The 12,617-nt window shown below is 41.0% G+C and overlaps 1 protein-coding gene across 7 annotated transcripts in view; it reads left to right on the forward strand.

Annotated features, from left to right (window-relative positions):
* Positions 1–12,617, forward strand: part of LOC120581421 (protocadherin alpha-C2) — a 172,519-nt gene that overhangs the window by 46,338 nt on the left and 113,564 nt on the right. The window contains exon 1 of one of the 7 annotated variants that reach the window (XM_039836329.1): positions 1,303–3,896. The exons of 4 other annotated variants lie outside the window; for them this stretch is intronic. In XM_039836329.1, the coding sequence (XP_039692263.1) occupies positions 1,506–3,896 (2,391 nt within the window). In that variant the 5' untranslated portion in view covers positions 1,303–1,505. Of the gene's footprint in view, positions 1–1,302; positions 3,897–7,870; positions 10,393–12,617 lie in introns of those variants that run through there. 2 more of the 7 variants (XM_039836327.1, XM_039836331.1) reach the window with 2 other exon arrangements.

Here is a 12,617-nt window from a genome sequence, read left to right on the forward strand (position 1 = left end):
GATATGAAAACTCGGGAACTTGTCTCGTATTCCATAGAATTTTTTACCATTGAGCAGTAATTTGCATCCACTATAATTGGAGCAAATTTGCTGCTCTCATTGAAAGAATAGTCAGTTTTGTAGAAGAACCCATACATATTCTAATTTTTGATGATGGTAATTGTAATTCCATTGTTTATTACTTTCTTTTTTTTTATTCTCACATATATATACATATAAACTACTTTCCAAATATATTTTAAGAAAATTTTAAAATTCTACTTTTGATAGGAAGTACTAGAAGTTGATAAGAAATCCTCCTACACACTCCAATTTTTATTCATAAATTATCACTTCTTTATTAAGGTAAATTTTTTTCCAGAAATAAAACTGTCATATCAAGGCTATGGAATTTTTGTTCTGTTGGCAAAAAGTTCTCACAGATATTAAATAATGCTACTTTCTTTATACAGTCATTCTCATTATTTAGAATAAACTATAGTCTGAGTAAATTGAGGAGAGATGTAGAAAATGCTCTTATTCTTCTTTTCCATATTATTTTCATTTATGTAAGGATTTTCAATACGTTTTATTAGCTGTAGTTACAAGAAATATCATCGTGATTACATGTTAATCACATCCTCACACATCCTGATTGCTAGAGACTTTAGTAAAAGCCATACGTGATGGTTTACATAAGTTTTAAAAATTAAAAATCTTTAGTTAGGGCCAAGTTAATGAAATACTCTAACCTCCCAAGAAATCCCTCAATGTAAAGAATGCGGGCTAATATATCTTTTATAAAGTCTTCTGATCGTAAGAAAAGGAATTCTTTGTTGTCCCAAAATGACTAGTATAGGTTAGTGATAAACGTCTCTAGAGAGATTCCAATTAAATAAAACAGAACTTATTAAATAATAGTGTTTTTAAAATCATAATCACCTGTTAGGCTATTTCAAACATGCCAGAATCTAGAGCATGTTAGTGGAGGATAAGTTATTTGAAAACTATTCCCCCTTCAGATTTGCTACTATATGAATTCAAATGGGAGCTGAATCACCTACTATTGAGGCATTTAAGATGAATGAGTAAAGATTACGCTTTTGCGGTGTATGTAACACCTCATAACAATATTTAAAATATTGGAAAGGAATTTTTTCTTATGAAAAAAAATAGATCCCCAGCTTGAAAGAAATTAATGTGAGGAGCCAGACAGCATAAATGCCTCTACCACTAATAAAAGATGAAGAACACTATTAAGAAACCGGAAAAGAAAATATTGGTTGAAAAGGACCTGATGATCATAGCGGAGGTTAAGTGAATTCCATAATTATTACCATTTGGAGCCGCATGATGTCGCTGTCTGCAAAGCAGTTTTGTCTCAAGATCCAGACATCCCTCTATATCAGTCTCTAAATGCGGAACAATGGCGGGGGCAGCGGAATTGGATTAAAAGACTCCAGGCAATGATGTAGTTCATCTTTATAACCAAGAACTCTTTAGTAGCAACAACACAAGTACTTGACATGGTTTTTTCTTGGCGAGGAGGCCCGGTAGCCCGATGTCTGCTGCTCTCGCTTCTGTTCCTTGCAGTCTGGGAGGCTGGGAGCGGCCAGGTCCACTACTTGGTCCCCGAGGAGGCCAAACACGGCACCTTCGTGGGCCGCATCGCCGAGGACCTGGGGTTGGAGCTGGCGGAGCTGGTGCCGCGCCAGTTCCGGGTGGCGTCCAAAGGCCGCGGAGACCTTCTGGAGGTAAGTCTGCAGAATGGCATTTTGTTTGTGAATTCTCGGATCGACCGCGAGGAGCTGTGCGGGCGGAGGCTGGAGTGCAGCATCCATCTGGAGGTGATCGTGGAGAGGCCGCTGCAAGTTTTCCATGTGGAGGTGGAGGTGAAGGACATTAATGACAATCCACCCAAATTTCTGGTCAAGGAGCAAGAGCTAGTTGTTTCAGAATCCAGAATGCCAGATTCTTGGTTTCCGCTAGAGGGTGCTTCGGATGCAGATACTGGAGCTAACTCCGTTTTAACCTATAGGCTCAGCTATAGTGATTACTTCACGCTAGATGTGAATTCAAAGAATGAGGAGAATAAGCAAGTTGGGCTCGTGTTAAGGAAATCTTTGGACCGAGAGAAAATTCCCGAACATAACTTACTCTTGACGGCCACTGATGGAGGCAAACCGGAGCTCACTGGCACCGTTCAGCTGCTGGTCATTGTGCTGGACGTGAATGACAATGCTCCCAGTTTCGACCAGTCTGAATATGAAGTAAGAATATTCGAAAACTCAGACAACGGAACAATAGTTATCAGACTGAATGCTTCTGATCCCGACGAAGGAGCTAATCGGGAGATTTCATACTCTTTTAATAGCCCGGTTCCACCCATGATTATTGACCAGTTTAGCATAGATTCAAATACTGGAGAAGTAACAATTCGAAAGGCTCTGGATTTTGAAAAAGCGAATTCCTATAAAATCCGCATTGACGCCACGGACAGAGGCCACCCACCGATGGCGGGTCATTGTACAATTTTGGTAAAAGTCTTAGATATTAATGATAATGTTCCTCAGATTTCCTTGACTTCGTTGTCCCTGCCAGTCAGGGAGGACGCTCCACTTGGTACTGTGATTGCCCTAATCAGCGTGTCCGACCAAGACTCCGGTGCCAACGGGCAGGTGACTTGCATCCTGTCACCCCACGTTCCTTTCAAGCTGGTCTCCACTTTCAAGAATTACTATTCTCTGGTGCTGGACAGCGCCCTGGACCGCGAGAGCGTAGCGAATTATGAGCTGGTGGTGACAGCGCGGGATGGGGGCTCGCCTTCGCTGTCGGCCACCACCAGCCTGTCCGTGGAGGTGGCCGACGTGAACGACAATGCGCCGGCTTTTGCGCAGCCGGAGTACACGGTGTTCGTGAAGGAGAATAACCCGCCCGGCTGTCACATCTTCACGGTGTCTGCGCGGGACGCGGACGCGCAGGAGAACGCACTGGTGTCCTACTCGCTGGTGGAGCGGCGCGTGGGCGAGCGTGCGCTGTCGAGCTACGTGTCGGTGCACGCGGAGAGCGGCAAGGTGTACGCGCTGCAGCCGCTGGACCACGAGGAGCTGGAGCTGCTGCAGTTCCAGGTTAGCGCGCGCGACGCGGGCGTGCCTCCTCTGGGCAGCAACGTGACGCTGCAGGTGTTCGTGCTGGATGAGAACGACAACGCGCCCGCGTTGCTGCCTGGGGCGGGCGGCAGGGGCGACGCTGTGAGCCAGCCGGTGGCGCGTTCTGTGGGTGCGGGCCACGTGGTGGCGAAGGTGCGCGCGGTGGACGCGGACTCGGGCTACAACGCTTGGCTGTCTTACGAGCTGCTGTCGGAGGCGGGGGGCGCGCGCTACCCGTTCCGCGTGGGGCTGTACACGGGCGAGATCAGCACGACGCGCGCCTTGGACGAGGCGGACGCGCAGCGCCAGCGCCTGCTGGTGCTGGTGAAGGACCACGGCGAGCCTGCGCTGGCGTCAACGGCCACCGTGCTGCTGTCGCTGGTGGACAGTGGCCAGGCTCCAAAGGCCTCATTGTGGGAGGCAGCGAGAGCCACGGGCCCAGAGTTGGCCTTGGTGGATGTGAACGTGTATCTAATCATCGCCATCTGCGCGGTGTCCAGCCTGTTGGTGCTCACGCTGCTGCTCTACACGGCGCTGCGGTGCTCGGCGCCGCCCACCCAGCGCGCGTGCGGGCGGGAGAAGCCCACGCTGGTGTGCTCCAGCGCGGTGGGGAGCTGGTCGTGCTCGCAGCACAGGAAGCAGAGGGAGTGTTCTGGGGAGGGCCGGTCTAAGAATGACCTCATGGCCTTCAGCCCCTGTCTTCCTCCGTGCCCTGGATCTGTGGACGTAAAGGAAGATCCACATGTTTCCTCCGATTCTTCTGGGAAGGTGGGTTGCTCTTATATTTTATTAATTAATATATTTATTTATTTAGTCTTGAAAATATTATTACTCATGTAGTATATTTAAATGATTTCAATCCATTTATTCTTAGTAATTGCCAGAATTTAAAATTTTGTTTCCAGAAAGTGAATACCTTATATTTCTAGCTATTTTTCTGTTTCCACTTCCAATAGAGAATCATTAGAAACCATACATTGAACAGGTATTTGCTGGGTACTGAATCATTTTTATTTAACAAATGTAATGGGAGTCATATTGAATTACTAAAGCAATGCCGTTACTGCTCCTGAAAACTATTTGGTGAAAACCAATTTAGTTTTTACACATTAAGTAAACTTCAACATCACTCTATTATTTATTCATTTCTAAAGTATGCATGATATTTTAATCTAATTCCATTATTGATAAGACACCTTATGGCATAAATATATATAGTAACTGTTATCTTGTTAACTCTGTAGTTTTCTACCTTTCTCTAAATGGAGACTGTCTAGAGACATGGTTGGTCAGCACACTACTCAGTGTGATTAACTTCAATGAGTGGCTTTCAGTATACCTCAGAAAATAGTTGCTTTAACTTTAGGAATCTAATTCTGACAAAAAATGTTATAAATATAACTCTTATTCAGACTTGAGTAAAATATGTTTCTCTATGTCTGACAATATTGACCATAAAAAACGTTGATCAAGAGTCTTTTCTGTACTTGGAAAATTCTTGAAATTCATATTTTTTTCTGATATTGGAAAAATATTTGCTGACAGGTATTTTCAAGAACTCTTTCTACTTTTTACTGAAATTTCTGTTAGTGATATAATGCTTGGGCATTAAAGATTTATCTACATTCTACACTTTGAATTCTCTTGAAATTTATACTCTGGAACTTAAAAAATTACCCCTACCAGTTTAAATGAGGATTTACTTTTTCTTCAATATTCCAAAAGCCAGAAATTTAGAGATGAGATTGTATAGCTTTAAAATTACTGCATGTTAAATTTCTATTTCCTGAGTTGTGGTTTGTGACTTTCAAGTTGGTGGTTCTCCACACTCTCTCTATCTTTAGTTCAAGGTTTTGTTTTCTAACTTATATTGAAAAAACTTTGTTTTGTACTTATGTTTAGTTTTTGTGATGTGATTGATATTTCTTTTCTATTCAGGTATTTTATTTTTTATTGTGTAAGGTATTTTTCAACATGTTCCTTAATTAAAAACTCAGTGGAACAAGATTAGAGTAGCTTTGAGAACAGAGCCACAGTGTAACTATAAAAATGCAAGTAAAATTCATTTAAAATATTTCAGTAACTTTCTTATTTTGCCGTGTAAAACACATGTTTTATATATGCTACAAAATCTTTTTAAAAATTTATTCCTTTTAAAACTTACATATTCTCTGAACTTCTGTAGTGAAACCTATCTATGTCTGTCAGCACAACTCACCTTAAATCTAGACTTATACCTTCAAATATATCTGTCCTTACACTTTGTTTGGTTTCCATATGCTACGTGAACTTGGGCTGAGGTATTTAATTATGTTGTCTTGATTAAAGACTGCTAGAAATGTCATCCCCCCAAAAAGTCCCACCTCTAATCTCTTAGAGCTGGTATTAGTTAAGTACTTATTTTATCTTCTGTAATTATTAATTTTATTTATTATTGATGGCTGTATTGATATAATTCGTAATTTAGTCCTTTATATTAATCTTTATTCTCTCCCAGAATATGGGCTGACATCATGTACAAATTTTCAGAAAATCAGTGACCATCTTAGTAATGAATTTATCTTTTGGATCATCAGGAAGTATGAGCACACAGGAATCCAGGGAAGATAGGATTCAAAAAAGCTGGGAAGTTCAAAACAGAAAGGTGAAAACATGGAAGTCACTTCGGTATTGTGCCTTATAGCTCTCTCTGTGCTTCTGTAGGTAACATTTCTCAATTCAAGCCTGAATCATGAAACCAATAATGAAGCTCATCTATGCCAGTCCCTAAATTATAGGGATCTAGATAGAGCTAACTAAGTTATGAGCCAATCTCAGACACTTTTGCAAGGAAAAGGGGCACCATAAAGAAGTATATAAGACAACATTAATAAAGCATATCCCAGGCAAACTGGAGTCTACTGTCAGCCTGTTCGTAGATCCGATAATGTTAACTGTATTAACAACACCTAGAGTCCTTCTGGTTCTCAGACTCTACCTCAGAATTTTTAAAATAAGTGGTACAGACAAATGTTCATATTAAGCACTCCAGAGGATTCTTATCCAACTGAAGTTTTAGATCCAATAGCCCCGAGACACTTAGCAAAGCAAATTCCTATTATATGATGGAATATAATTTAGCTATCCCCTACTTTTTATTCATTATTGGAGATTTATATTGGGACATTTATGTCATTACCAGCTATAAAATGCACATTAACAGGAAGGAAGTTTTGTTTATATCGTTACCTGTGTTAAGACGATTAATCAATGATAAACTCATTTTAGTACTAGATAGTAGCTCAAAATGAACATTGGTATTGTAGGTAGATAGATAACTCATATTTTAATTTATGCTTTCTAAGAAAAGTAACCCTTAAATCAGCATTTGAATGGACTTTGACACTAGAGCATTCTTAAGGAGAAGTATAAAAACAGAATTTAGTAGCACACATAAGTCAATGAACCCAGTAACCCTCATTTCTAAAAAATATTGACTTCTTAAAACTATCTCTTTTATAAATCACAATATCATTAAAGTAAAGAAATTAACCTTTGGAAAAAAACAAAATTCCTATCAAGTTTTCCTTTTTTGAAAAAAGAGAAACTTAAAGTTTTTTCAGTAGCATACATATATTAATGGAGAATTTCTGACTATTTGATTCCAAGAACTTTGAGAGAGAGAAAATATTTTTATGGCAGGCAGTGGTGAAAAACTTTATTGACACTGATAAAACTATTAGATAATTCCAAAACTGTATATTTGGGGTATTTGAAAAGCTTAAGTGTAACAAAGATGAAAGCAGTTGTCTCTGAAAGTGAAAATCATATGTTTTTGAATTATTTTGTTTAGCATCATAATTAAGAATTTTTTCTCATGTAAGATATATATTGAAATTGAAACTTCTCTCTGTATAACTGATTGCTCAATAAAAGCACTTTTCTGTTTTCCTAAAAGAACCACCACTGAGCCTGAGCAGTAGCAGTAGTAAGGCATTGTAGAGTGACAATATTCTACTGCTAATAATTTTCCTCAAGGAACCAATTTTGGTCTTGAGCAGTATGAAATAAAGGTGGCTAAATTAAGGCCTGAATATAATTGCCATTTATGAAGCATTTACTCTAATGAAGGTACTATCCTAGGCACTTAATTCACATAACCACCATATTCTTATTATCTGAATGTTATAAAAGTGGAAACTAGGACCAAGAAAGGTCAAATTATATTTCCCAAGTCACACAACTAGTAAGTTGGAGAATAGGAATCAGAATGGAGAAATTTCTCATGTTGAAGCTAGTGGTCTTCTGTTTCAGAAGTAGCAAACACCTTTCAGAGAATTGATACTTGAAATTAGTGCCTAAAAAAGGTTTATTTAATCTCGAAATGATAAAGATAAGTAAATTAAGTGTCAGAACTTGAAATGCCTATATTCGTTGTCAAACAAAACACAGATAATACTCAGTATTATACAGATATTAAGAATATTCTCAAATTTAGTCAAAGAAATGATAATTATGGTTATAGAAGAAATTACTTCTCTGAGATTCTACATTACTAGGGATCTGCACTAGGGATCAACAATGATTGTTATCATTTACAAAAGAGACATAATGTGAGGCTTTGACAGTCCATAAGATACTAAAAATAGAATTAAAGATATCAAGAAAAGTTGTTAAACCCATGGAATTGTACTTACACATTAAGCCACCGGACGTCGCTGTCTCCCACAAAATGACTTTTTAGAACAAAGGCATAATCCTGTGTTTCTCAAGGACTAGGAGAGAGCTGCATTGGGAAGCCATTTCGTTAAAATAGAATGTAAGAAATCGAATATGAAAGTTCGGAGTTTGTGTGTCTTCTAGACGCTGATCCAGGAGAAAGGTATGTATGATGTTAGTCTACAGACCCAGCGGCCTGAAAGCCAGTTGCCTGCTGCTTTCATTTCTGCTCCTCACAGCCTGGGAGACCGGGAGCTGCCAGGTCCACTACTCGGTCCCGGAGGAGGCCAAACACGGCACCTTCGTGGGCCGCATTGCCCAAGACCTGGGGCTGGAGCTGGCAGAGCTGGTGCCGCGCCTGTTCCGGATGGCGTCCAAAGGCAGTGAGGACCTTCTGGAGGTAAATCTGCAGAATGGCATTTTGTTTGTGAATTCTCGGATCGACCGCGAGGAGCTGTGCGGGCGGAGCCTAGAGTGCAGCATCCATCTGGAGGTGATCGTGGAGAGGCCGCTACAGGTTTTCCATGTGGAGGTGGAGGTTAAAGATATTAATGACAACCCGCCAGTATTCTCCGTCTCAGAACAGAAGCTCTCAATACCCGAATCTCGACTGCTTGACTCTAGATTTCCGCTAGAAGGTGCATCTGATGCGGATGTTGGGGAGAACGCAATGCTTACTTACAGACTCAGTTCAAATGAGTTTTTCATTCTTGATATTATAAATAAAAAAGACAAAGGCAAATTCCCAGTGCTTGTTCTACGAAAACTACTGGATCGTGAAGAAAATCCTCAGCTTCAGTTGTTATTAACGGCAACTGATGGAGGGACACCTGAACTTACCGGCTCAGTTTCTTTGCTGATCCTGGTGTTGGATGCCAATGATAATGCCCCTGTATTTGATCGATCAGTTTATGAAATTAAGATATATGAAAATTCAGCAAACCAAACGTTAATAATACGGCTAAATGCTTCTGATGCGGATGAAGAGATAAACAAGGAAATGATATATTCCTTTAGCTCTTTGGTTTCACCCAGCATAAGAAAAAAATTTCTAATGAATGAAAGGACAGGAGAAATAAGAGTAAATGACGTTATTGACTTTGAGGATAGCAACACTTATGAAATTCATGTAGATGTTACAGATAAAGGATACCCACCTATGGTTGGTCACTGCACCGTCCTAGTAGAAATCCTGGATGAAAATGATAATTCACCTGAGGTGGCTATCACTTCGCTGTCACTCCCAGTGCGAGAGGATGCCCAGGTGGGCACGGTCATCGCCTCGATCAGCGTGTCTGACCGTGATTCTGGCGCCAATGGGCAGGTGGCCTGCTCACTAACACCCCATGTCCCCTTCAAACTGCTGTCCACTTTCAAGAATTACTATTCTCTGGTGGTGGACAGTGCCCTGGACCGCGAGAGCGTGGCGAACTATGGGTTGGTGGTGACAGTGCGGGATGGGGGCTCGCCTTCGCTGTCGGCCACCGCCAGCGTGTCCGTGGAGGTGGCCGACGTGAACGACAACGCGCCGGTATTCGCGCAGCCCGAGTACACGGTGTTCGTGAAGGAGAACAACCCGCCCGGCTGCCACATCTTCACGGTGTCTGCGCGGGACGCGGACGCGCAGGAGAACGCGCTGGTGTCCTACTCGCTCGTGGAGCGACGCGTGGGCGAGCGTGCGCTGTCGAGCTACGTGTCGGTGCACGCGGAGAGCGGCAAGGTGTACGCGCTGCAGCCGCTGGACCACGAGGAGCTGGAGCTGCTGCAGTTCCAGGTGAGAGCGCGCGACGCGGGCGTGCCTCCTCTGGGCAGCAACGTGACGCTGCAGGTGTTCGTGCTGGACGAGAACGACAACGCGCCAGCGCTGCTGCCACCTGGGTCTGGCGGCGGGGGCGGCGCGGTGAGCCAGCCAGTGGCGCGTTCTGTGGGCGCCGGCCACGTGGTGGCGAAGGTGCGCGCGGTGGACGCGGACTCGGGCTACAACGCGTGGCTGTCTTACGAGCTGCAGCCAGAGTCGGGGGGCGCGCGCAGCCCGTTCCGCGTGGGGCTGTACACGGGCGAGATCAGCACGACGCGCGCCCTGGACGAGGCGGACGCGCCGCGCCAGCGTCTTCTGGTGCTGGTGAAGGACCACGGCGAGCCAGCGCTGGCGTCCACCGCCACCGTGCTGCTGTCGCTGGTGGACAGCGGCCAGGCGCCTAAGACTCCGTCACAGATGTCGATCGGGTCCACGGGCCCAGAAGCGGCGTTGGTGGATGTGAACGTGTATCTGATCATCGCCATCTGCGCGGTGTCCAGCCTGTTGGTGCTCACGCTGCTGCTGTACACGGCGCTGCGGTGCTCGGCTCCGCCCATCGAGCGCGCATGCGGGCCACTGAAGCCCACGCTGGTGTGCTCTAGCGCCGTAGGGAGCTGGTCGTGCTCGCAGCAGAGGCGGCAGAGGGTGTGCTCTGGGGAGGGCCCGCCCAAGACCGACCTTATGGCCTTCAGCCCCAGCCTTCCACCATGTCCTGTACCAGAGGTGGAAGTGGAAGAACAATCTATTGGAGGGGACCACTCTAGGAAGGTGGGTTATTATTTTTCATATTTTCATATTTTGTTTTGTAAATATTTTATTTCACTACTTTTTTCTCTAAATACATGACTCGCAATATCTTCATCCTTAATCCATATAGCATATTTCTATAATACCTCAAATATATCTAGTAATACCTATTGTATAATTTATTCTAAAAGTTTATTTCATATTTTGTCTATTGTACCTTGTGCATCAACTTTTGTTTGATACTTCAATTTTAAAATTAAGCCATTGATTCTGAATTTGTATTTTTAATACAAATATTTAATATAGGCGGTAGTTTTTTCATAAACCACAATCTTTTTATGTTATAAATATTGTAAGATTAGTACTTTAACTCATAAGCATATTTACTTTTCAAATCTAAATTTTGAAATGACCCTGTTATATAAACAAAAAGACTGCTCTGATCCATTTTTTCAAGGTAGAAATGTGCTTTTTGCTTTCTAAGATTTGCGTAGTGTAACATAACTTATAATGCATAATAGATCTTCACTATTCAATGTTTATACTTTATTCTTAATAGTACAGTATGAAGTACAGTATGTAGACTGAAAGTTCATTCATAAAAATGTTCTGGTCTATGGAATTAAGCGTTTTGAGCTTTAAAATGTTTTTCACTTTATTTTGGTTTCATGGTACCTATGTCAGTGTGTAATACTTATTTTGTCAGAAGAAAATTTTCATAGTTATTTACATAATTTTATACAGTAGCTCTTCATCATCTACTCTTTTATCAACATGAGGTATTGGTTATAATATTCAAATATTAGCTTTTTTACTTTGAGGAAGTAGTCATGATTTTATTTTACTAATGGAGAGCATTTGAAAACCACTTTTAATTTTAGATTGAAAGTGATTACTGTCATCCAAATCAATATTGGAAGTTTGAAGAGAAAATGGAATTGTCCTCTTAGAATGTTTTCTACTGATCTGATACAGTGCAATTTAGTTTAACAGGTTCTCTAGTCATTTTAATCAGGATTGTGTTGGATGATGTAGATGCAGAAATGAAAGACAATTAAATTGCATGGTGGCCAGCACTACCCTATTAATTATGCCTTTCTCAAATCGGTTGTTACCTGATATTTATGATTTCATTTTTAAATTTTATTTATTTTGGTGTTAACAAAGGGCAGTGCAATTACCATCTTGACTCTGGTTCTTAGCAATCACTTTATACTTTGTGCATACAGACTTAGCTTTTATTCAATGTGCTTCATAAAGAGCTTCCAATAAAACTTGGCATCTCTATTCAAGTTTAGGAACATTAAAAAATACAATGGTTTCAGGAATTTAAGCGTGGCATTACCTTCAGTGTTAATACTTTCCATGGCCAGTCTCCAATTCTTATAGATGGTAAGTTAATGCAGAGTATTTCAGAGTATATAGCATTCCTTCCTTTTGTATGTGCCCTCTCTTTCAGATCTTTATAATGTCAGTGTACCCCTCTGCAGAAAAGTCTTGTCAGAAGGTAACTCTTGATGTGAGTTATTAATGAAACTTAGAATTATGTGTTTACCACTTTAGTCCTACTTATTTTACTTTGCCTTTTGGATATGTTTCCTTTAAAAATACAAACATTTACAAAAATATTAATATAACAAGTTAGAATTTTATCTAGCAGCATAATAATCCTAAAGTCCATAGAGGAGGAAGTGAAAGGAGAGGAAAAGAGAGAATTCAGAATGAGTTGAGAGATAGCAAAGACAAATTTTACTGATTGTAGTCTGACAATGTCTTCCTCTGGCTCTGTTATTAAGATAAACATTCTTTAAACTTTGTGGACAGTTTGTTCCATTTAATGCAGAATGATTGAAATTTCAGAATGAAACCAGAAATGTTCTCAAATCAAGAATGACTAACATTCTTGCCAAAAAAGAAATTAGTTTATTTAAAAAAAAATTATAGCATCTTAGTTTTATAATCATGTTTAACATACTCTTTAGTAGATGGCATTAAAAAGACTAATCATGAGTACTCTTTAGCTTTGATGGGATAGTATTTGTGATAGTCTATTTCAAGAAGAGTAACCAACGCATAGCTTTATTAATATCTTATAGATATTTAGCAATTTAATAGCCTTGGAATTTGGGGGCTTTAAAAACTATTTTTAATATGTACTTAATTAGTGAAGCAATCCTATAAATTAAAAATGGAATGGCCCTTCAGCATGGAGTCATTCCCAAAGAGACTGAATTGTTCAATCGGCA

The sequence above is a fragment of the Pteropus medius genome, unplaced genomic scaffold (assembly GCF_902729225.1).
Source record: "Pteropus medius unplaced genomic scaffold, Ma_sr-lr_union100, whole genome shotgun sequence".
Lineage (NCBI taxonomy): Eukaryota > Metazoa > Chordata > Mammalia > Chiroptera > Pteropodidae > Pteropus > Pteropus medius.